The sequence below is a fragment of the Schistocerca serialis genome, chromosome 2, assembly GCF_023864345.2.
Source record: "Schistocerca serialis cubense isolate TAMUIC-IGC-003099 chromosome 2, iqSchSeri2.2, whole genome shotgun sequence".
Classification (NCBI taxonomy): Eukaryota; Metazoa; Arthropoda; class Insecta; order Orthoptera; family Acrididae; genus Schistocerca; species Schistocerca serialis.
In genome coordinates, this window is record NC_064639.1 from 400,817,322 (window position 1) to 400,844,113 (window position 26,792).

The window sequence follows — 26,792 nt, forward strand, 5'->3', positions numbered from 1 at the left end:
GCTAGAATTGTTACCAGTAAGTTCGAACACTACACAAGTATTGCAGAGATTCTTTGGGAACTGAAATGGGAATTCCTGGTGGAAAGGTGATATTCTTTTCGAGAAACTTTTATTGAGAAAGTTTAGAGAACCAGCATTCGAAGCTGACTGCAGAACAATTCTACTCCCGCCAACATACATTGTGCCTAAGGACCACGAAGATACAAGAAATTAGGGTTCATATGAACGCATACGGACAGTCATTTTTCCCTTGCTCTATTTGCGAGTGGAACAGGAAAGGAAATGACAAGTAGTGGTATAGTATACCCTCCACCACGCACCATACGGTGGCTTGCAGAGTATCAAAGCAGATGCATGTTTTTGAGGTATTCCTTTGTTTGGCACTATTGCTAGATTTTTTTGCAAAGTTTCACTTTGTTTACATGACATCTCAGTAAACAAACCATTTCATCTACTGAAACAAAAACAAGGTTTCCCAGTGTTTCTTTTTTTCTTTTTCTTTTTTTTTTTTCTCTCCTCCTACAGGTATCCCTGACATGTTTGAAATTTCTCGATTTTCAGAACTTGTGGCAACCCTGTTGTAGCAACTAAAACTTGCAGTCGCCTGAAAGCCACTCATTCATCATTAGCAAATTTTGATTATCACCTACATTTCTCTGGCAGCCATGTTATAATTTGTTTCTTGGGGCAAAACAAAGCAAGGTTTACACAATGTCACCTCAGTGACATCTTAATGCAGCTGCAATTGTGATAGACTACTGGAACAGAGGATTATTAAATGAGGAACTCAGGATTAAAAATCAGGTCAAAAGCTTGTGAAAAACCACATTCTTGGTGTAAGTACTTATCTTGTTGTAAAGCGTTACTAATTCACATTTCGCGAGCTACTGATGACCATTAAAAAATTATATCATTCCATTGCAGGGGTCTGCAGTTTCTCGTACATCGTGGTAGATAAGAAAGTTCCAGTTACACTACTGGCCATTAAAATTGCTACACCACGAATATGACGCGCTACAGACGTGAAATTTAACCAACAGGAAGAAGATGCTGTGATATGCAAATGATAAGCTTTTCAGAACATTCACACAAGGTTGGCGCCGGAGGTGACACCTACAACGTCCTGACATGAGGAAAGTTTCCAACCAATTTCGCATACACAAACACCAGTTGAGTGTCGTCGTCTGGTGAAACATAGTTGTGATGCCTCATTTAAGGAGAAGAAATGCGTGCCATCACGTTTCCGACTTTGATAAATGTCTGATTGTAGCCTATCGCGATTGCGGTTTATCGTATCGCGACATTGCTTCTCGCGTTAGTCGAGATCCAATGACTGTTAGCAGAATATGGAATCGGTGGGTTCAGGAGGGTAATACGGAACGCCGTGCTAGATCCCAACGGCCTCGTATCACTAGCAGTTGAGATGACAGGCATCTTATCCGCATGGCTGTAACAGGTTGTGCAGCCACGTCTTGATCCCTGTATCAACAGATGGGGACGTTTGCAAGGCAAGAACCATCTGCACGAACAGTTCCGACGACGTTTGCAGCAGCATGGACTATCAGCTCAAAGACCACGTTTTTGCGGTTACCCTTGACGCTGCATCACAGACAGGAGCGCCTGCGATGGTGTAATCAACGAGGTACCTGGGTGCACAAATGGCAAAACGTCATTTTTTCGGATGAATCCAGGTTCTGTTTACAGCATCATGATGGTCGCATCCGTGTTTGGCGACATGGCAGTGAACGCACATTTGAAACGTGTATTCGTCATCGCCATACTAGTGTATCACCCGGCGTGATGGTATGGGGTGCCATTGGTTACACGTCTCTGCCACCTCTTGTTCGCATTGACGGCACTTTGAAGAGTGGACGTTACATTTCAGATGTGTTACGTCCCGTGGCTCTACCCTTCATTCGATCCCTGCGAAACCCTACATTTGAGTAGGATAATGCACGACCGCATGTTGCAGGTCCTGTACGGGCCTTTCTGAATACAGAAAATGTTCGACTGCTGACCTGGCCAGCACATTCTCCAGATCTCTCACCAATAGAAGACGTCTGGTCAATGGTGGCCGAGCAACTGGCTCGTCACAATACGCCAGTCACTACTCTTGATGAACTGTGGTAACGTGTTGAAGCTGCATGGCAGCTGTACCCGTACACGCCATCCAAGCTCTGTTTGACTCAATGCACAGGCATATCAAGGCCGTTATTACAGCCAGAGGTGGTTGTTCTGGGTACTGATTTCTCAGGATCTATGCACCCAAATTGCGTGAAAATGTAATCACATGTCAGTTCTAGTATAATATATTTGTCCAATGAATACCCGTTTATCATCTGCATTTCTTCTTGGTGTAGCAATTTTAATGGCCATTAGTGTATTTACGATATGGCAAAATAATCTCCACTTTATGTGCTATCATTTGCCAAAATATCATTTTGATGTCTAAAATTGTCCGCATAATTTGAGCGCTGTAATAAGTATTCCATTCTAGCCCTACTCCTGGTGAGTGCAATCATAAATGAATACGCTACATAATATCAATTTTCTCAAGATTGGTGTTAGAGATCTCCTCCCAAGTGTACGGAAAAATTCAATGTATTAGCTGTATTTCATACACAGCAGTATATAGGTTGATATGCACCTAATGCAAATACAAAGAAACCCCTAGTTTATAGTAAGAACCTTTCGAATTTCGGGCAGTGTGATACTGATGTGTGAAATATCACAATAACTATGACCATTGGGAAAATGGCAGGCACTTCGTAATGGAGCTGGCATATAAGGGGAGGTAAAAATCAATTTCTTTTTAACAAATTGTTTCTATAAAACCACATGAGAAAGACTGAAGGGCAGCAGATATGAGCATGCTGTTTTGCCAGAGTCATGCACAAGGCACTGGCTTGCCGAAATCTCACGGACTTGGCTGAAAAATGCCCGTTGCCAAAATCCGTTCAAGCGTGCACCGCCTGAGAGGCCAGTTTGGTAGTTCACAGAACTGCGGATAACTTTCTCATGGTTGTGCCTCCACTAATGCAGAGATAGGAAGTGCAGTCTTCAAGAATACATTGGAAATGTCTGTGGATCATCATTAAAATCTGCTTATGCTATTTGCATATGTAGGTAACAAACTGTCAAATGAGAACAGGATTCACTGACTCCTCTGCGTACCAATGTTTTAAACAATCCAACAGGAAAGAAAGTTTATGTACACATCATGGGTTAGGGATATATCTTTTTTTTCTAATCACCAATCACAGGCAAATGATCCAAGACACCCATTGCCCAGTAATGCCTGGCCCCATCATGCTGAAACTCCATCCTGCAGCAGTCCAGTAGTTATATGTGTATCAGGAAATGGTTTGAGTTAATCTTGATCAAAAAGAATAGCATGGTACAGTCAGATTACACAGGAGGATTACCTGAGCAGATGCTTTACTAAATAACAAAGCAATGGCAGACCCACTGTGTTTCTCAGCAACAGGTCATAATAGTTTCAACACACACTGAACCTGCTCCATACCCTAAGACATGATAGTTACTGCACTTCTCATGGCCTAACAAACAGACAGTATTTGGACATAATATTGGATAGTTCATAGAACGGAATAGATGGGGCAACTATCACAATACTCTTACTCTGTCTACTATGAGCTATTACAAATATCAGCTTCCTGTGATCCAATTCGATTACCGTATTTACTCGAATCTAAGCCGCACTTTTTTTTCCGGTTTTTGTAATCCAAAAACCAGCCTGCAGCTTAGAATCGAGTGCAAAGCAAGCGGAAGTTCTGAAAAATGTTGGTAGGTGCCGCCACAACTAACTTCTGATGTCGAATATATGTAGCGCTATGCAGGAATACTTTTCAGGCACGAAGATAAATACTGGCGCCAAAACCTCTGCGGTGGAAGACGAGCTTTTTCCTCTGCCCTGAGTTTTGACAATGGCATTTTCATACATTATCCAATGAAGTAAATACAAATTCTGTATTGTTCATCTTTGAATGTAGCAGCCTTTCAATGTACTACGAAAATCCAACTGGCAAGACTTTGGGATGGTTGTCAATATGGCCAACTCTACGATCTGAATTTTTTCCTACCTGTGACAAGAGATGGTTGCTAATAGGAACTTTTATGAATTGTGAATCACATGCAGTATTCTCTTCACCATAAGAATAATACGAATGTAAACATTTTTCCATGTATTCCTTTGTGTTTCGTGCTATCTCATTTAAATCCAGTCAGCCTAATAAATTACGAAACTAGAGTGAGACAACATCAAACGCGGAAGAATATGTCATGTCATGTTTATATTCGTATTATTCTTATGCTGAATAGTGATACAGTCAGAAATGAAGCACGGTAACTGACTAGATTTTTAAATCTAAGATGACTAATTTCGGTGCAGAATGTAATGTACTAAAGAGGCGTCTGCAAATATTTTCAAACAGAGAAAAATTTTCGCTAAGCTTTCGTTCAGAACTTCTATCATATGCAGTCTATTATTTGGTTCTTGTTGATCATTATCAAAGAAAGCAGCAGTGTAAGTAACAACAAATAGCAGTCTCTTGCCATTGTTTCGCTAATGAGACAATTCCTCTCCCTCTTTCTTTTTTTAAGCGGCGGTAGCATGCACAAAAGCAAGCCATGTCGCAAACAGCGACAGTTCGTAAACACTCATTGTCAGAATGCGACAAACAATACACGACACAGTACAATAACGCATTTTGTGCTTAGAGTGACGGAAACACCTATAACAAAGAGAACGGCACTTGTCAGATCAAAGAAAAATCAGCAATCAATTCAAACCAGGTGAAGCACGTGAAAAAGGAAGGGTACCCATATAAATACGGACGGAGCGCCTGATGCATAGCAATGACTACCTGGTAAAGCTTAACTGTTAAGCTTACCAGACGAACCAAATTACTGTAGCTGTATTGTCATTCATTCGACCTAAATTGTGTCTCATATTACAATGGACCAACTTTGTTTCGATTTGGAGGTGCGGTCTAAAACGTTTCTCTCCCCTTGAATTTCGAGTCTCAAATTTCAGGTGCGGCATAGATTCGAGTGCGGCTTAGATTCGAGTAAATACGGTAACACAATAACTTTTCAGGATATTCCTACGTTGTAATATACATATTATCTGTCTGTGTGTTTCCAATATGAATTACAAGTAGTTACAACAACTTCTGATGTCTGATCAGAGGGCACAGTGCAAAACCATTCATAGTAACAAACCACTAGCAAGAATATCTAATATAGAACATAATAAAAAGAAATTTTAAAGGAAAGTTGAAAACAACTTGTAAACTACCACTTATAAATCAGTATTTCTGAGTTTAAAAATTCAATGGAGGACCAGGACACCCAAACATCATGTATCCACAGCACGGCGCATAAACATGAATGGCACACACAAACATCAAATTTGGTTACTGGGAGAAATCCGAATTAGTGTGCTTCATAAATTATAAACTTCGATTGTGAAATACTTCATAAAATGTTGTTCCACAGATTCCAGCTTCACTCATGTTAGAAAATCTATAACAATAACAGTCACAATTATTATTTTGGGTGAAGCAAAGAAATAAAATTTGTACCAGTGCCAGAATTCAAACCCTGGCCTCCTCCTTACTAGATAGATGTGCTACCTACTGTGTCACACTGACGCTCTGACTACCATAGCTGTGTGGACTACCTGAGGATGTCGTCTCCCTCAAACTAAAATTATCACCTTAGCCCACTGCTGTTCCCCTTCTACACTTGCATCAGTATTGCAAAGGTTCTCCAATACTGGAATAGCACCTCAGCAATGAGCGAACTGGGTTTAATCCTGCCTGGAACGTGGGAATAGGTGATATATTAATAACGTACAGTAGTTGTTCCTGAGACATATGGAATCTCATATTTATCAATGATAGTGATATAAGCTGAAGCAATGAATTAAAATTTCTGCCAGCACCAGGATTTGAAACTGGATCTCCTGCTTACTAGGCAGGTGCGATATCCATTGCGCCACACTGACACTCCGGCTACCACATGAGGCCCAAATCCAGGTCTTTTGCTTACTGTCAATTCCTTGTTTCAGTCTAAATCCTCCCTGAGGTACAGGCAGTAATGATAACAGTAATAAAAGCAGTAATTCCCTGCACAGTCTTACAGCAAACTGTGGTTTCAAAATATGAAATGTTGGAGAAACGAAAGAATAGATCTTGAGAAGCTTTCTGTCTGGTGCAACAACTGGTCACTACTGATAAATTGTAGAAAAATGTAAAACTGCATACTTCACTCAATTAATACACATCCTGGCTTTCACTGGAGTATTAACCAGTTATAATGTGTTGAAGATAGATTCTTGTTTGGCACATTCGACTGTGTGGGCATATGAAATGTAAAGCTCATAGTCTGAATTGTGCTTCAATCAAATGACAGTTCCTCTCGGGATACTGAATAACTATTTTTTTTCTTTGCTATTTATAACACACTTTTAGTGCCTATTTCGTAATACAATTGTTGCATAAGTGATGCAACTATTTCAAGATAACAGCAGATGTCAAACGTACAAAATTATGAGCAAAGCAGAGAAGGTTGTCCGACTCAAAAGAGAATGACCAAGCAAGGAAGCGCAATGAGCACACTGGACTCGCATCTGGGAGGACAGCGGTTCAAATTCGCATCCGGCTAGCCATCCTGATTCAGGTATTCTGTTATCTCCCTTGATCGCTTAAGGCAAATGCTGGGATGAATCCTTCAAAAGGGCACCTACACTTTGTTTCTCCATCCTTCCCTAATCTGAGCTTGTGCTCCATCTCTAATGACCTCTTTGTCGACAGAGCATCAAAAACTAATCTCTTCCTCAAAAGAGGATGTGACAAAGAACATTCAGTAAGCCAATACTTTAACACGAAAAAATTGTGTCCTTATACGATTTCAAGTATGGGTTTTCAACTAGGTGTCTAAAAGCTTATACTTCACATTTCCAGCACAATTATTTAACACCTTTAAAATCTAAAATCTGTGTATGAACAGCCGGAAGCTACATTTTATTTGTTTAATGCATTCCTATGTGACCAGAATCAACTAAGAGGTTCAAGTCCTATTACTGCCGTCCCTTCTTCTCATGATACAAACAATATACGAGTGTGACTCTTCAAGCTTTCCCAGCAGATATGTTGTAAATAGTCTTCACAGGCTCACACAACGTGATCTGGCGGCAAACTCGTGAAGACTATTTACAATACATGAGTGCTCTGACGTGACGGACCATTGATACCCTTCTAATGAGCTGGGACACAAGCTAGCTGAGGATGTAAGGAATGTCCACTTACACACTTAAACCTGAAATACACAGTTTAAAGTTTAAATTGGGTATAAAATCAAACAATATAAACTATGTTTAACTTTTTATTTGATATTACTATAAATACTTTGAAAGTAATGTATCTGTTAACAGGGCACCTATGGAATTAAGGTGCCCACACAAAATTATAAGGAAAAAAATAGACTTGTAGAGCCCACATTTAGAAGCTTTAAATCTAAAGCCAAATAATAGGGACAATACATTACCCATAGATACATGGCTAGTTGTTGCAAATCCCATCCTTGTGTGTTCAGTACATCTCTGATAACTGCATGCTGCTCTGCTTCTACCCCCTGCTATAAACACATACACGGTACAAACTGTGACACTACTGTGCACTGCACTACTCTACTTTCTATGAACTAAGACTTAATGCCCATGAATCCTTTATTTCATGCATTTGAAGTAATCATAGTTTTTAACAAGTCTGACATTAAAATATTTTATATCAAGACAGTATGCTAATTTCCCAAAACCAGAATAAACAGTAGTAAAGTTACTCATTACTTCATGTGAAGATAAGATTTTCAATAATTAGAAGAAAAAAAAAGAATGGAAATATAGACACACACACACACACACACACACACACACACACACACACAATCTGAATGCCAATATTGCATAATAATGCTCAACATTATTTCCATTTCTAACAATCAGAAAATCATTTAACAATATGGCTTATGAACAGTATTTCCTAACCAACTGCTTCTGACAATCTACTCAAATCTAGGTTTTACCCAAGACTGTGACCCACTTTGTACCCACTACAACCCAAGAATCAAACAGAAGTAACATTTAGGAATTCATCTATGTAAAATGACCCAACAACAATAGTTTCAGTTTAGCACTTTACAAAAGCAAATGGATAAACTAAACAGCTTTGTGAAACACTACTTGTTCCCTTCCCAATGCGAAGGACGCCATGGTTTCAATCAGTACTTCAGTAATCCCAACCAAACATTTCATAAGCAGTCCACACATTTTAGGTCATAAATTTTAATAATAAATATGTAATGGAACTTCAAGTACATGGCCACTTTAAAAATTTCACTTTGTGTGATATCAAAGATGGGTTTCTAAATAGTAAGGTAAATTGCACTATCCATGCAGAAAGATTAAAATAAAAGCAACCAGTCAAGATGCACACCAAGCTTGTCAGTAAGAGAGGATGCTACAGTTGCAAAAGTAACTTACAAAGCTATTTTCTAACGGGCAAAAAAGAAATGGTTTTTACTGAATGAATTGATACAACAGAAGTATTTGTTTCAATATCCCAAATTCCAAAATCCTTTTGTACAAAATGGAAGAATTGCCAATAACATGGTATCATACATCATACCTTGACATACACTGAATACTTTCAACTACTTAAAATAACCATTAACAAGATAGTTTTTTATACCATGACTTCAAGCAACTTACAAAATATTGTCTACAGCATGTTCATGTCTCTCCCCATCTGTCTATGACATTTTCATATATCTCCCAGAACCTAGATATATTGTGGAACAGAGGACACTAAAACTCTTTAATCACTGTAATAAGATTTTGGAAGACTCAACTTGTGATGTGACTTTCCCCTCAATATACACTCTACTTTGAATTATTGTTAATGTCACCTCTGTGTACATTAACACAGGTTTGATTTAATCTTTACCTTCTATATAACTATTACCTGGGGCTGCAAATATCAGCCTGCAGGAAAATTACGAGTTTTAACTCATCGTCAAGAGAAATGTCATTTAAAGTGGCTTTCCTTCAGTTTTCCAGTTTAATGCATCTGATTTGGCAAATATCCAAGAGATTTGTTTTTCACCTTCTTTCTCATTAATAGTCCAAGGCATAAAACTTGAAATGAATTGCTCATTCTACACCATTTACTTTCTGATATACATGGTTAATTACACAGCAGACTGATGCCACTTTTCACTTCTCTCAATCACAACTCTTTGGTTGAAGTGTGATTCTTTACTTCATATATAAACACTTCATTACATGGACAGCTGGAACAACACATCAGTTTGCCTTTGTTTAAGTAAAATTATGATAGCAAATTTTAACCGCTTGAGATGGGAAAACGAGTACATACTCACAGGTCACAAGTGTCTGCGCAGCATTAACCAAACCACATAGTAAGCATAGGGGCAGTCTAGCAGGTAAAAACATGCTGCCGGAAGGAGAGGGCAGAAAAGAAAAATGAAGGAAAAAAATTTAATGCAACACCCTCAAGGACTGTGCTCAGTGTCACCAGAGTGTAATATGCATATATTAAAAGGGATGTAATGTTAATTATTCATACGTCATTTTTGCAGCATACCATAAGCTGTATATATTCCATGAGTGGTGTTGGACAAGTATCATAGCTGGCAGCCAGATTTATCTATTAAAGATCTCCTGGCTTTAAACATGAATGTGGAACTACATAGCAATGGTTCTTCTCAAGACCTATCAACCAGACTTCTGGGTCATAATATTCAAATTTCAGAGCTTTAGGTTGAAAGGCTTAGCCAATCTAAATCCCAAAATATCTGTCTCATGCTGCTTGAAAAGAATGTGGCTGTGGCAGTGATTCAAGAGACAGACACAGATACCGAGGAGAGGCTGTATCCTAGAGTATGTATAGGTAGCTATGAAGTCAGCCTGTATCCAAGAGTATGTATAGGTAGCTATGAAGTCCTGGGAGACGTATGGTGGTTGTTCTTACATACACAATAATATTGAAAATAAGCATCAGATGTCTGCAAACATCAGGCAGAATATTGAGACTGTATCAGTTAAAGTTAAGGATGTTGCTGTAATAAATGTCTATATGCCTCCAGCAGGTAACTGGTGAACTCTGGTGCTTCCCTTTCCTAACATCCAAGTATATGTAGTGGTGATTTCAACACTCATCACAGAAAGTGGAACTACAATAATGATGTTTTTGTGAGAGCCATGTAAACTGGACTGAATGCAACAACCTTAGTCTAGTTTTTTACTCAAAGAGCAAGGTGACATTTAAATCTGCAGCTTGGAAGAAGGATTTCAACCATAATTTATGTTTTCTAAACTAGGATTTCCATGGGCAACCTCTCAATGGAGTAAGGCTGGTCCTTCACAGCTTCCTAAATTGTAACATCGACCAGAAATTCTTGATGGAGGAACTCAGACACCTGTAATTAGGTCAATCCCTAGCCCAAGATGGAACTTCAGAAAAGTTGACTGGACTAAAATCTCCAAAGGACTTGATAAAATGATCAGATGGATTGCCCCATTAAGTGAAAATCACAGATTTGTTGGAGTGGTTTTATTAACAACAGAAAAGTGCACACCTAGAGGCTTCTAAAAAGAGTGCCAAGTTGGAGTAAGAACTGAAGAACTATATCTGTCCTGTTTAACCATCAATGGTAATGAAACTGTTCAGAAATTGCTAAAACAGCTCCATAAAGCCCGTTGAGAATGCTGGGAACAAAAAACAAAGTCTGGATTATAAGAGGCTAAGAAGAGAGGCATTGAGCCTCTTATAAAAACCAGGAGGAAGGCAACTACCTATCTGCAACAATCCTGAAGTAACATCAGACCGGACTGCAAATAGATTAACTTCCCTTTCCAGAGCACCCTCATATAAGCCACACAAGGATGGTTAAGAAAACTCTTAACCTGAAGCAGAAAGCAACCAACAAATCAGAGTATCCCAGAGATTTCATCTAAGATGAGATCAATGCAGGGCAAAAGAAAAGCTCACGAGTTCCTCATCAACTGTGGAAACAAGACTCTTAAATGGCTCACAAGCTTCTTCACCAATATAATGATAATGGGTAACATTCCAAAAGCCTTCAAAAGCACAAAAATTTTAACCGTTCTAAAGCCTGTTAAACCAGTGAATACAGCAGTTAGCTATCACCCACTGCTCTCCTGAGCTACTGCTACAAGCTTTTAGAAAACCGTATCCTTAATAGAATCAGTCCAATAACACTTGAAGTTACTCCCATCATGCAAGCACGGTTCAGATCTAACAGAAGGTGTTCAGAGCAAATACTTGGCTTAACCTCACACATAGAAGCTGGGTTTCAAAAATGACTGAAAAAATTCAGTGTCTTTTGTTGATTTTACAGCTGCCTATGATACAGTATGGAAACCTTGGCTGTTTTACCAACTCAAGTGCAATACAATTCCAAAACATAATTAGACTCATAAATAACATGCTATCAGAGAGATTCTTCCAACTGATCAATTAAACAGAGAGAAAAAAAACCCTTAATAATAATCTTCCACAGGGTTCAGTTTTGGCACCAGCTCTATTCAACTTATTTACATCTGATCTCTGTGAAACACAGCCGAGGAAGTTCATTTAGGCAGACAATTTCGCTTTGGCCACTCAACAGAGAAGCCTTGAAGCTAGTGAAGAGATACTTTCTGCAGCTCTAAGTAAATTCATTAATACTTCAAAAAGTGTGATTAAAACTAAATCCAATGAAGAACAAACTTAGCTGCTTTGATCTTAACAATAGAATGGTCATCGCAAAGTTATAAGTCACTTTTAATTATCAAGTTCTCCAACATAAAGACTTCCCAAAATATCTATGAGTTACTGTTGATAGAACCTAATCATACAAGAAACATGCAGAAAACATTGCAGCAACGCTGAGGTGACACAATATCACCATGCAAAAGCTGAATAGTAGCTCATGGGGTGCGAGAGCAACAACACTACAATGTTCTTCCTAAGGTCTCAGCTACTCTGCTGCCAAATACTGTGCTCCATTGTGGCTTAATAATTCACATGTGAAAAAAAAAATCTGATGTTCTGCTAAATGCAGCAATAAAGGCAATAATGAACTGCATTAGATCTATTCATCTGCACTGATTAGCTACTCTTAGCCACATTGCCCCACCATAAAAGGTCATTCGACAGAAATGGTTTGCTACACACTATGAGCCCATTTGGGACTGAAACAATGGTGATTTGTTGTTCTCTGTTAACAAGGTAATTGATAGAATTACTGTAGCTCTGAATACAAACAAAATCAATCTTGTTAATTTGGGCAATTAAATTTTCAGAAAAGAAATGGAAGCTTGAAAAACATCAAAGCTAGGAATTCTAGGAATAAATGTTTTATAGGTAAGTGGATTACTAACAGATTTACTTGCTGAGGATGTGATTCATCATCACATTTATCATCATTGTCGTCACAACCACCACAGAAAGTAACATCTGACACTCAGTAAGTTATTGGCCACCATTAGGGAATCAGATCCTTCACATGGCAGTCACACTCTGTTGTTCACACTTTTGCACACCCAAAGATTTCACTCTGTACATTTCTGTGGCCATATGCTGCAGATGGAGAGAGAGAGAGAGAGAGAGAGAGAGAGAGAGAGAGAGAGAGAGAGAGAGAGAGAGAGAGAGAGAGAGAGAGAGGGCATAGCTGCATAGAATTGCTGATTTTTAAGGCAGAGCCTTGGTACACGTATTGGCGAATTGCTAAGCCTTGGTGAAACACAGGTCAATTCTGGTCTTATTGTCAAGCAGGGCTGGGCAGACAATGCAATTAAAAGAATGATAGCAATACCTTCCAACAAGGGAGGCAGACTTACTCTTCTTCATGGAGGCACTGAACAAACAGTCTCTGCTTTTTAAATTTAAGGATGTGAGAGATCATCAGGAAGAGATGAATGACATTTAAGTTTACAAAGTGCTTCATAGAATCACTGATTCCAAATCTGGGAAAACCATACCAACTCTTCTAGATAATGCTCCTTGCCATTAACTACTTGTTGAAAAAGCACCTGCCATGAGAAAGGAGGAAGTGATTGACTGGCTTCAACATCAATAGTGTCAAGATAAGTGAAATCTTAGAAAGGTTGAGCTGGTATAACCAATGTCTCTCCAATAAACCACAATTCCCCCCCTCCAACACACAAAATCTATGAGTTAGCAGAAACATATGGGCTTACAATATTAGGTTACCACTGGCCTCAAAAGTGTTAATATGGGTCAAAATTAGAGGTTACACTGGCACGAATAACAACAACAACAACAACAACAACAATAACAACAATAACAACAACAACTTTACCATTTGGAGTCAAAGTACTCTCAGAAGAAGCAGTAAGGAACATTATCTCTGAAGACCGGAAGAAAGACATCAATCAAATGCAGAGAATTATGGAAATAGTATGGCAGAATGTAGCTGTTTTGGAATGTTCAGTGGAGGAAATGATTATTTCATTAAACAATGACAGTGGTAGATTTCATAGCAACGAGAGAGATGTCAGAGGAGCTTTTGTCCATTATCACATGACAGAAATTAAGCATAGGTGCACTGAGCTACATGTTTGGTGTGTGCAGTTTACTACGGTGAGTACCTACATAAAAGAATCATATTTTTGTAAGTTTTGATATTTTAAAGTGAACATCTTATCAGCGACTAGTTCCAAATGAAGTTCATCCCAGGAGTTCAGTTTACATCACATAATCTTAGAACCTGCTATTCTAATAAATTTATATTGATAAACTGGTCATACAATTCCGAGTAAGTTATACAGAAGCTTAATGTTTTACAATATGTCATTTATAATATTTGGCAAAGATATGGAACACAACCAACAAAAATTATTATACTACATAAATTAAATGCTGCTGCTTTCAATATAATTGCCATAAAACTGAGGTACTGTGTCTGTATCACTTTGTTCTTACTCACAATGCCAGTTGACCTGCTTAAGAAACCTGTTCTCAGCATGACAAACACACATAAATCCTATTTATTGTTATGTTAGGAATAAGAAGACAGAACAGAAAACTTAACAACAGGTTAATTATAAACCTAGAGATCTAAATAATGAAACAGGAACAGCGGTCACTTACTGCTTGGCACACAAGCGGACCATTGTCCACTTGTTTAACTGAATCGTCTCGTGTTAAAAAACTGTAACAGAGTTCTGGTTTTGGTGATGTATTCTTAAAATTTCATTCCTGTGATGCTTTCACCTAGCTTCAATAGCAAAAATGTTTCCCCACACACCAAAAATTCAGCAACAGTATCAGAAAAGGTATTTTCTTGAACTTGCAGTATATCGTCTTAATAATTTGTTGTAACAAATCAAACTGAAATGAAAACACAGTGATGTTCTTCCAGAACACATTGATGACAGTTCCATGTTTGTATGCTGAATAGTTTTTTCTGTTTGAGTGAGTTGAATTAACTGTTATGATTACACATGTTATGTGCAGCACATGGCAATTCTGATCCGCTCCTGCCGAATTTTCAACTGTAAAGAAATTTTGGGTAGACTATAGTATGCCAGGTTTATCTCAGAGACTTACAAGAGAAATGCAAATCCCACAGGAATCCCAGCAACTTCATATCTGTAGTGTATTACCCCCAATAGCCTGGCATGCTGACCACATCCAAAACATACTTCCAGGTGTAGGTTGGTCAATATAGGAACTTACTTTCTTTTTCAGCTGGTTTGAGATCTACAGCTCACATTACAGTGATTTCTATTGTAGGATTAGCACTGAGCCACTCCACAAAATTTGGGTCAAAAACAGAAGAGGAATTTGAAGAAGAGAAGAGGTATTAGTTACAGCAAATTGTACATATGAGGAGGAAAGCACTTATGCCGTGTCTTGAATGATCTTCCTATGGAACTCTTGAATATCACCATCTACCAAACTGTTTCCTCTCTTCTCTTCTATGAAAAAGCATAAAATGCCAAAGTCAGTATCTGTTACCCTTTGTCTGTGCTTGAGTGTACTGCCTTTTGACATGAATGCTTATTTTGCTGTGAATTTATCACATTGTTTCATGGTCTTCCTTTGTCTACAAACATTCTGGAGCTTCAAAAGCTTACACACACTAACTTTTTTCATAATGTAACATTTTCACCACCACTAACTCTGTTTCAAATGCAATAATAGCAAATTATTTTTCCTATCAATTCATCCATAACCCTCAACCATCACACTTCCTCCAAAAAGTCAAAACTATAAAATTCACTTTCATGCTTCCTAAGTAAGTAGCCATGATGTTGGCTGAGAATGACAAAGAAATGTAATCTGCGATATTCCTTGTGCTGCCTGTTTGTGCTCTGCATACAAATAAATTCTCTCAATGCCAGGGTACAATATATCAATATGAGCCCAGCAGTAAGGAAGTGACATGCAACTGGGACAGACGAAATCCTAAATACTTCACACACTTTCAAGAATTTTTCTTAAATGTCCACTTAACAATTTCACTGGCACTATCACTGAAAATATTTTCATCAGTATGGGGCACCATCAGTTGGTGAACAATTAATTCTATGTCAAATTGTTTGACTCTGTTAACCATCTTTGCATATTGCTTGTTTTCAAGTTCTGTATAAAAGTCGTTTGCAAAAATACGCATCATTTTTAAAAATCAATAAAAAGAGTATGTCTGCCTCCACGTATTTCCATTGAATGTTTCACTTATGATGGGATAGATAATTCTGCTATTACTGAAGCCTACCTTCTCAGAGTCAACGGAGACCGACTTAAATACTTAAGTCTTAGTGGTATATATATTTCAGCAAATGTAGTACAAAAAACTTTTAGGGATGAGCAAATATTCCTCACATTTCTATTCTCTTCTTTCTGAACTGTTTATTATCCATGTTTTACTTCCACACAAATACCTCTAGGTAAGACTCCACAACCCTAAAATCTATACCAGATATCAACAAATTCCTCTTTTTTAGGAACATTTTTCTTGATGTTGCCAGTCTGCATCTTATATCCTCTTTACTGTAGTGTAACGGACCACTTTGGTGAAGTGACGTGTTGCACAAGCATTTTCCAAACCTACGAATGATGATGACCACTATAAAAAGTTTACTTTTGTAATGAATTAGTATAACCTGTTTGGACATATGTTTTATTTGCACACACATATTACGAAATGGATGGACATAGCATGTCTGCTTGCTGGGACAACAATAAACAACGTACTACATTCGTAGCGGGCTGTTTATTCGATGTTGTTGGGCCCTGTCATGGAGATATGGTGCGAGCCATGGAGGAACAGAGGCCATGACAATGCCTATTTTTATATACTCCCTCAACTGGGCTTTGTTAAATAAGACTGACTGTTTTTGGACAGTCCTTATCAATGTATTTGTGATGTTCAAATAATGAATGAAATTTGTAATGCATGATCTTTGTAAACAAGAGTACAATATATGGTACGTTATTTATGAGAAGAATTTTATTCATTTCAAGAACAGAATGTTGAATTTGTACTCTTAATTTCCAGACATAGCCTCATCATTTTGAGAAAAGAAGTTCGATCAGAAGGGGTTGGCGAGTGTGCCGAAATAATGTGTGAGCAAGATTGAATAATAGAAAGTCTTTTCTCCTGATCAGACATTACTTTGCCACCCAATATTATGGTAAATAAGCAGCGAACATCATGCTACTTTGACCAATCATTTTGGTTCCCAAATATTAATACAGATCTAATTCCCTCAGCATCGCATGATTTAAGTCGATTCCACTGCATTACCCTTGTCATACTCTTTTTTGTTACTCGTATCATAACTGCAGTCTGGTCTCTGTACAAGTTGTAGACAACATTTCAACCTGTGTATTTTATCTCTGCTTCTTACAAAATTTCAAAGATTGTATTCCAATCTACATTGTCAAAAGCTTTCTCTAAATCTACAAAGGCAATAAATGTGCATTTGTCTGTGTTCAATCTACCTTTTAGGTTAAGTCACAGATTCAATACTGCCTCATGTGTCCTCCTTTCTTCGGAAATGAAACTTATTTTTTCCTGAAATTGTCCACCTCCGTATCAGAGTGTTCATCATGGCAGAATGCCATGCCAGGGGCTTGGGTTTGGTTCTCAGCAGGGTTGGAGACTTTCTCCGCTTGGGGACTGGGTGTTGCGTCGTGTTCATCATCATTTCACCCTCATCGACAGGCAAGTCACCGAAGTGGTGTCAACTAAAAAGACATGAATAAAGTTACAAGTCTACCTGAAGGGAGCTTGTAACTACTCATACATTTCATTATTTCCCTGAAGTTGGCTTCAACAACTTGTTACATTATCCTGCGACAATGTTTGAACTACATTAAATTTACTATGAACAAGGCTCTATGTTTCTTCTAGGATTAACAGTTTCCACGTTGAGGAGGACAGAAAAACAGATTATTAAAAATATTGTTGTAGGGGTATAATATTAATAAAAGAAATACATAATTTGTAACATTAACATTAATCTCCAAATGATGTAGTTTAAAAACACACATTAAATGTGTGTACAAAGTTGAAGTTACTAAAACATGTATGGACAGAATTTATGTAAATATCTGCACACTGTTCTGCACTGCTAGGATGGGAAATTGATTCTATCATCCTGCATGGCAGCTATAGTGTTCTTATGGGAAAGGCAACTTCCCCCACCACAAGCTTTGCTCGCTTTTCAATTTACAAGTGGGCTACACGTCTCAAACATTCATGTCCATTTCTCTCCTGTGACTAGATAAAATAACTTTACTGAGCGCATGTTTATGTAGTTGAGTTATTTTCAGTTTATTAAAAAGAGTACTTACTTGCAGCTGTTAAATGAGCATTTTGCAAAAAAAACAGAACAGCTGCTGTCTTAAGACACTGAAGAGCCTTTTCCAAGTGTAACATGCTGTCTGTAAGTTTTTGACAATGTTGATTTCATTGTCTCCACTATCAGTGTTGGGAATTCTTTTACAGCACGAGTCACACCAAATGCATCACCCAAGTCCCAGCTCTCCCAAGATTTAAAGAGGTCGATATGTTTAAATTGTCTCCCTATCCAATATAAGTTGGTGCTCTTGATGTTAAGTAGTTCAGATACAATGAGATGACAAAAGTCATGGGGCAGCAATATGCACTTATACAAATGGCAATAGTATCAAGTATCATGTACACAAGGTATGAAAAGGCTGTGCATTGACAGAGCTGTCATTTGTACTCAGGTGAGTCACGTGAAAAGGTTTCTAATGTGATTAGGGCCGCACGAAGGGAATTAACAGACTTTGGATGAGGAATGGCAGTTGGAGCTAGAAGCATGGAATGTTCCATTTTGAAATTTGTTAGGAAATTTAATATTCTGATATTCATATAGTCAAGAGTATGCCACGAATACCAAATTTCAGGGATTACCTCGCATCATCAACAATGCAGTCACTAACTGCCTTCACTTAACAGCCTAGAGCAACAGAATCTGCATAGAGTTGTCAGTGCTAACAGACAAGCATACAGCATGAAATAACTGCGGAAATCAACATGGGATGTACGACAAACATATCCACTAGGATGGTCTGGTGAAGTAGGACATTAATAGACCATAGCAGGAGACGACTGGCCCGAGTGCCTTTGGGGCTCGTGACTATAGTGGTTGGACCCTTGACGATTGGAAAACTGCCGCCTGTAGGTATCTGACCAGAAAACCGCTGCCTGTTGAGATGAATTCCAATTTCAGTTTGTAAGAGTTCATGGTAGGGTTTGAGTGTGACACAGACCTTACAAAGCCATGGTATCAAGCTTTCAACAAGGTACTGTACAAGCTGGTGGTGGTTCCATAATGATGTGGGCTGTGTTTACATGGAATGGACTGAGTCCTTTGGCCCAAATGAACCAATCATTTACTAGAAATTTTTACATTTGGCTACTTGGAGACCATTTGCAGCCATTCATGTACTTCATATTCCCGAACAATGATGGAATTTTTATGGATGACAATACAACATGCAGAACATGCTGGACATTCGAGTAAATGATTTGGCTACCCATACTGTCCGACACACATCCCATCGAACATCACTGGGACATAACTGAGACATCAGTTCAAGCTCAAAATCCTGCACTAGTAACACTTTTGAAATTATGGACAGCTATACAGGCAGCATAGACAATATTTTCGCAGGGTACTTCCAACGACTTGTTGAGTCCATGCAGTATTGAGTTGTGAAACTAAGGTCCAACATCAACATCATATTAGGAGGTATCTCTTTTGACTTTTGTCACCTCAGTGTATTTCATTGTTTTTGTTTGTTTTGTTTTACGTTGCAAAAAAACTAGTGTCATACGGGCCTATGTCGGAACCATAGAACAGAAGAGTTAAAAATGACTACACCTTAACCCGAATCAACAGAAGGAAAAACAGCGAAAACCAGGGACGTGGAGAAAGGTCCACAAAAAAAGCCATAGAGAAACATATGTCCTGAACTTAAGATCAGGAAATGGTAAACAGTCGAAGGTTGAGGGCAATGAGCACAAAGTGGTGGGGAAGCTCCACTTAACAAATGACGATGGCTGAAAAGACAGTGCCCAATATGCAATCTAGCTAAACTGATTGCCTCATAGCGAGATAGCTGAGAGGAGGGCATCCAAGCCACTGGGAGAGGCTTCATTCCCCAGAGCTTGTTCCCATGAAGGGAGCACCAGTGGTGATGCAGAAGTGACACCACCTGCTGACAAATGGAAACACAGGGAGAGTATTGAAGAACAGCTGGTGTGTAGTTAGTGTATGTGGTCATTTTAATTCCTGTGATTCAATATGCCTCACAAACGAGTAAACAGTGCTGACAAGTTTTGCTAAATTTGCAGACAGTCTACATTGAATTGTAATGGTGGCCAATAATGCCATATATTAGGAAGGCATCCAGACTATACTTTGGATGTGAAATTTGGGACCAAGCCAAGCCTTGAGCACCTCATGTATGTCGCATATCTTGTGTCTTTATTCTTCATTAGTGGTTGAATAATAAAAACTTCTACAGGCTTTGCTATACCCATGATCTGGTAAGAACCATCAAACCAGTGAATGATTGTTACTTTTGTGTGACAACTATTAAACATAGTATTTCCATAAATAAATTTTTTTTTTATGTATTGTAACACACCATCGGCCACACAATGAGTGCCACACCAAAACAGACTGACTGTTCCTGTCCCACCCGGTTGCGACAGTGACGAGGGAGTTAGTGAAGCTACTGCTGCATTGTCACATTCAAAATTCAGTTTCTTAAAAAAAAAAATCCCAGTTTTGGGTGTAATAATGAGTGTACAGAGATTCACAAAACAACACAGTGAGAACTTAATAGCCTAGTGAAAAATCTGGAGTTGTCCAAAGGTTAAGCTGAACTGTTGGTAACAAGACTATAACAGTGGAATTGTTTTGATGAGATGGTAAGTATGACTGTGTTCCGTACCCCCTTATGCCATTCCTTCCATTTTTCAAATGTGAGGAAAAAAAAAAATTGGCATTTTGTAGAGATGTACAGGGACAATGACTATAAAAGTGATTAGTAGGTATCGTTCAAGTTCCCCACAGTAACATGTCAACACGTTACCATCAATTCTGATTGTGTATGACCCTTACATGTAAGAAACATTCGATAAAACGACAATTGCCATTGCAACTGAACTATGGTAATATTAAATGGCAGATTTCCAGGGATCTGACAGTCATAGGCATATTACTTGGGTTACACCATGACTACACCAAATTCTATTGCTTCCTGAGCTTCTCAGATAGCTGTGTCAATGCACTGCATTATGAAAAGAAAATTTAGCGTAGGTGTCAATCGCTTTAACCAGATGAAAGTGGGGAAGCATTTCTCTTTTGTAAGAGAAATTTCATCTTAGTGAGGCAAAAATAAAAGGGGATTTTTGTGGCTGGTTGGTTTAAAAGAGGGGGAAAGGGACCAAACTACGAGGTCATTGGTCCCTTGTTCATAATAAAACAATGTCACACGTGTAAGAATAAAACAGACGAGACATATAACACAAAACAGAAAGAAAGGAAAGACCACCGGAACGAAGGAAATGAAATGAACACTAAAAGGTACAAAAAGAGGACAAGAAAACAACAGAGATGCAAGAAACAATTAGAAGAGAGTAAAACAAGGAAGCAGATTACAGTGGCTGGCCGACCAAGAAAATAAAAACGAAAAGCCAGCCACCCTGCAACACATTAAAACATCCACCCTAAAAGCACTAGGGTGGAGGACACAGAGGGACAAAGGACATGTGTTAACACTCAGACTGAATGATAAAACCCACCCTCACGGATGAAACTTGAAACCAAACCAGCTGATGCGGCGGCATCTGCTAAAATCAATGATAATGAGTCTGGCAACCGAAGATGAAGTCGAAGGGCAGCCAGAGGAGGACAGAGCAGAAGAATATGGGCCACTGTCAACCGGGTGCCGCACCGACACTGAGGTGGGTCTTCAAGGCGCAGGAGGTAGCCGTAGGTTGCCCAGGCATGGCCAATGAGGAACTGACAGAGAACCATGGAGTCCCTGCGAGAGGCCCTCATCGTGGTCCCCTTAATGGCTCGCAGTTTGTTGTGCGTCCTGAGATTTTGCTATTCCGTCTCTCAAAGCTGAAAAACCTTGTGGTGTAATAATGAACGCAGGTCAGTTGCGGGGATGCCCATCTCCAGAAGTGGTTTCCGTGTAGCCTGTTTGGTCAGCAAGTTCAATTCCTGGGATTCCGACGTGATCAGGGGTCCAGACGAACACCACTCAATGAATGGACTGTTTCAGGGCATAGACAGACTCCGGGATGGACGCAACCAAAGGACGACAGGGCAGCACTGGTCGATAAGTTTCCAGGCTGCTCAAGGAGTCAGTACATAAAAGAAAAGACTCCCCAGGGCATGAACGGAGATACTGAATACACTGCAGCCATTAGGTAAGGAATGCTGTTCAATATGACTGCCGTGAACGTAGGCAAAGCCAACGTGACCATCAGCTATCAAGCTGTCGGTGCAAACCATTTCAGAGCCCCAGAACACCTCAAGAATTGAGAGGAAGTGACAGAAGAGAGATGAGGCTTAATGGAGTCCTTGGGACCACGTAAAAGGTCCAGACGAAGCTGTGGCCGAGGCGTATGTGAATGGACTGCAAGTAGACGAGGTGAAGTGAAGGAATCCAGTTCAGAGAAAAAGGGACCACACGCGAACCACAAACATTAGCCCTGAGCCCTGACCTGGGCCGCTGAGTGGGAGATGGACTACCACGGGCGGAAAAAGGAGATGGTAATTCGGATGCTCAGGAGAACTATCAATGTGTGCTGCGTAACTGCCGAGCTGTTGTGCACGTCTGATCTGCAATGGAGGGACCCAAGCCTCCACCAGTACACTGGTCACCGGACTCATCCTAAAAGTTCCTGTCGCTAGTCAAATCCCACAGTGGCGCACAGGATTGAGTAAATGTAATGCTGAGGACACTGTCGAACTGTAAACCACACTCCCATAGTCAATTCAGAATTCAACAGGGGTTCTGTAGTGCCGCAGCAGCGTAGAGCAATCTGCACCCCAATTGGTGTTGCTCAGGCAATGGAGGGTGTTGAGGTGCTGCCAACACTTCTGCTTAAGCTGACGAAGATGAGGAAGCAAAGTCAATCGAGCATCAAAAACCAGTCCTAAGAATTGATATGTCTCCACTACAGTGAGTGGATAATCACGAAGGTGAAGTTCTGGGTCCGGATGAACGGTACGACACCAACAGAAGTGCATGACACATGACTTTGCTGCTCAAAAAGGGAAGCTGTGGGCTTGTGGATGCGCCTTGTGGGTGGCTCCCTGTAGGTGACACTCAGTAACACCAGATCTGGAGGAGCAGTACGAAATGCAGAAGTCATCTGCATAGAAAGAAGGTGAGGCGGACAGTCCTACAGCTGCTGCTAGACTGTCAACGGCCAATAAAAATAGAGACACATTCAATACAGAGCCCTGCGGGACTCCATTCTCCTGGATATGGATGGAACTATGGGAGGCACCAACTTGGACAAAGAAAGTACGGAGCGACAGGAAGTATTGGATAAAAATTGGGAGTGTGTCCCGGAGACCCCACTCACACAATGTGGCAAGGATATGTCACCAGGTAGTGTAATATGCTTTACGCAAGTAAAAAAAAGATGGAAACCAGGTGTTGCTGTCTGGAAAAGGCTGTTTGGATGGCAGACTCGTGGGACACAAGATTATCAGTGGTAGAGCAACTCTGGCGGAAGCCGCCCTGACATGGAGCCAGTAGGCCACGTCACTCCAGGACCCAACCCAACCGCCAACATACCATATGTTCCAGCAGTTTACAAAGGAAGTTGGTGAGGTTGATGGGATGATAGCTATCCACATCAAGCGGGTTTTTACCGGGCTTGAGCACTGGAATGATGGTGCTCTCCCGCCACTGCAATGGAAAGACACCATTGCACCACATCCGGTTCAAGATGACGAGGTGATGTAGCTTGTAGTCAGATGAGAGATGTTTGATCATGGCTGTGGATCCGATCAGGCCCAGGAGTTGTGTCGGGCAATCTGCAATGGCACTGAGGAGCTCCCATTCTGTAAATGCGATGTTATAGGATTCACTGTGATGTATAGTGAATGAGAGGATTTTCCCTTCCAGCTGCCGTTTGAGAGTGCGAAGGGCTGGGGGGTAATTCTCCGATGCAGAGGCTCGAGAAAAGTGTTTGGCAATCGTGTTTGTGTCAGTAGATAACACGCCATTTATGGTAACACCGTGAACACCTGTTGGGGTCTAGTACCCAAAAAGACGTTTGATCTTTGCCCCGACTTGAGAAGGTGACGTATGGCACCAAATGGTTGAGACGCAGGCATGGAGCCGTTTAAAGGCTATGAGGTGCTCCAGGGAAGGGTGCCGCTTACGCCGCTGTAGAGCTCGCAGACACTCCTTAATTGCTTCAGCTACTTCTAGCGACCACCAAGGGACTGCCTTATGCCTCTGGCACCCTAAAGAGTGAGGGATCGCGTATTCTGCTTCAGTAACGATTGTTGTAGTCACCTGCTCAACCATCACATTGATGTTACCGTGTGGGGGAGATTCAACGGTGACAGCAGAGGTGAAAGTTTTCCAGTTGGCCTTATTTAAAGCCATCTGGGCAAGCATCTGTGGGCCTGATGCCAGGGCAGTGACAAGAAGATGGGGAAGTGGTCACTACCATACAGGTCGTCATGTGCTCTCCAGTGGAAAGATGTGAGAAATCCTAGGCTGCAAATTGATAAATCAATGGCCAAGTAACTACCATGAGCCACACTGAAGTTTGGCGGCCCCAATATTTAAGAGGCAGAGGTCAAACTGAGGCAGTAAAGTTTTGACATCTCTGCCTCGCCCAGTAAGCACAGTGCCACCCCACAAGTGGTTGTGGGCATTAAAATCTCCCAAAAGTAGGAAAGGTTTAGGGAGTTGATCAATCAGTGCAGCTAATACATTCAGGGGTACTGTACCATCTGGAGGAAGATATATATTGCAGACAGTTATTTTCTGCGTCATCCTTACTCTGATAGCCAAAGTTTCAAGAGGAGTTTAAAGGGAGCACATGTTCACTACAAACTGAGTTTAGGACATAAATGCAAATTCCACCTGACACACTATTATAGTCACTACAGTTCCTGTAATACCCCTTATAGCCGCAGAGGGTAGGGATCCGCATTGCCGGGAACCAGGTTTCCTGAAGAGCAATGCAGACAGCAGGTGTAAAGCTTAACAGTTGCCGTGGCTCAGCCAACGGTGGAAAAAACCACCGCAATTCCACTAAAGGATGATGTCATCGTGAGACTGGGAAGGCATGGAACATTCAATGAGGTGGTTTACTACTCAGTCACCTGCTGCCACCGACTTGTTGCCTGAGCAGTCTATACCCATTGTGTGTGAGGGTCTGGTGTGATCAAGGTCCTCAGCAGACTCAAAAATCTCCAACCCATCCTTAGATGCAGAGCTTGTAGGTAGCGGTGGTGTGGGTGCCACCGCAATTTCATTGGTCTTAGGAGTTTTCTTTTTGGATTTCTCTCGCTGCTCTTTGGGTTTCCCTGGCTGGGAGGAATTCACTGCCTCAGTCTCTGGGACTGAGGATGATTGTGAAGCCCTACGACCAGCTTCTTTTGGGCTCTTCATCCATGGCAGGTGTCATCTTTCCCACTAGCACAATCCTGGGAAGGGAGTGACCCAAGGGACCTCTTCCTAGCGAGAGAAGCCGAAGACGACTTACGCTTCTCCGGCTTAGAAGTGGGGACGGACATCCTCGATGGTTGGGGCAGGGTGTTGGTCCCGAAGTAGGTGGTGCAAGAGCAACAGGTAGGGAAATCATTACAAAGTCTGGCAGGCAGTGAAAAACTTTCCGTGGGGCCGATCGTAGGGCCTCCCCGTTTCGTTTCACGAACAGGTTTCAGGCGTTATCTGCGGCTGACGATGTCTCTGAGCCGGATGCAGTCGTCCACCCTGTTCCAGAAGAAGCTTCTCGGCCTGCAAGGTCTGGGCATTCACAGAGGGTGGGTTTGCTGGTAGTTGGGAGCTCCAACGTTAGGCGCGTAATGGGGGCCCCTTAGGAACATGGCTGCCAAGGAGGGGAAGGAAGCCAGCGTGCACTCTGTGTGCATTCCGGGGGGAGTCATGCCGGATATGGAAAGTGTGCTTCCGGATGCCATGAAGAGTACAGGGTGCTGCCAACTGCAGGTGGTGGCTCACGTCGGTACCAATGACGTGTGTCGCTTTGGATCGGAGCAGATCTTTCTGGTTTCGGACGGCTTGCGGAAATGGTAAAGACTGCCAGTTTTGCTTCTGAGATTAATGCAGAGCTCACCATCTACAGCATCATCGATAGGACTGACTGTGGTCCATCGGTGCGGAGCTGAGTGGAGGGTCTGAATCAGAGGCTCAGGCGGTTCTGTAATCATGTAGGCTGCAGATTCCTTGACTTGCGCCATTGGGGGGTGGGTTTCCGGGTTCCGCTTAATAGACCAGGAGTCCACTACACACAGGAGGCGGCTACACGGGTAGCGGGTGCTGTGTGGAAGAGACTGGGTGATTTTTTAGGTTAGAGGGTCTCAGGGAACCACAGACGGGGCGGCCGTCAGAAAGTGGGCAGGTAAAACACAGTAACGTAGTTGTAGAAACGATTGGTATTGTAGTTTTAAATTGTCATAGCTGTGTTGAGAAAGAACCAGAGCTCCAAACCATAATGGAAAGCACTGAAGCTCAAATAGTTGTAGGTACAGAAAGCTGGCTAAAGCCGGAAATAAGTTCAGCCGAAATTATTTCAAACGATCTAACAGTGTTCAGAAAGAATAGATTAAATACAGTTGGTGGTGGAGTATTTATTGCTGTCAGAGGTAGTTTGCCTAGTAGCGAAATTGATGTAGATAGTTCATGTGAAATAGTATGGGTAGAGGTTATATCTGACAATCGGACTGAACTATTAATTGGATTGTTTTATCGGCCCCCCGACTCAGAAGACATAGTTGCTGTACAGTTCAAAGAAAACTTGAGTCTCATTTCAATTAAGTACCCCGCTCATACAATTACAGTTGTGGGCGACTTCAACCTACCCTCAATATGCTGGAAAAATTATACATTTAAAGCCGGCGGCAGGCATAAAACATCGTTCGAAATTGTACTGAATGCTTT

General features: G+C 40.7%; 1 protein-coding gene across 1 annotated transcript in view; it reads right to left on the reverse strand.

Moving 5' to 3' along the window:
• The window catches only part of LOC126457232 (chromodomain-helicase-DNA-binding protein 7-like), a 311,277-nt gene that overhangs the window by 70,872 nt on the left and 213,613 nt on the right, over positions 1 to 26,792 (reverse strand). Inside the window, exon 29 of the mRNA XM_050093361.1 lies at positions 7,573 to 7,662. Coding sequence (XP_049949318.1) covers positions 7,573 to 7,662 — 90 coding nt within the window. The remainder of the gene's footprint in view (positions 1 to 7,572; positions 7,663 to 26,792) is intronic.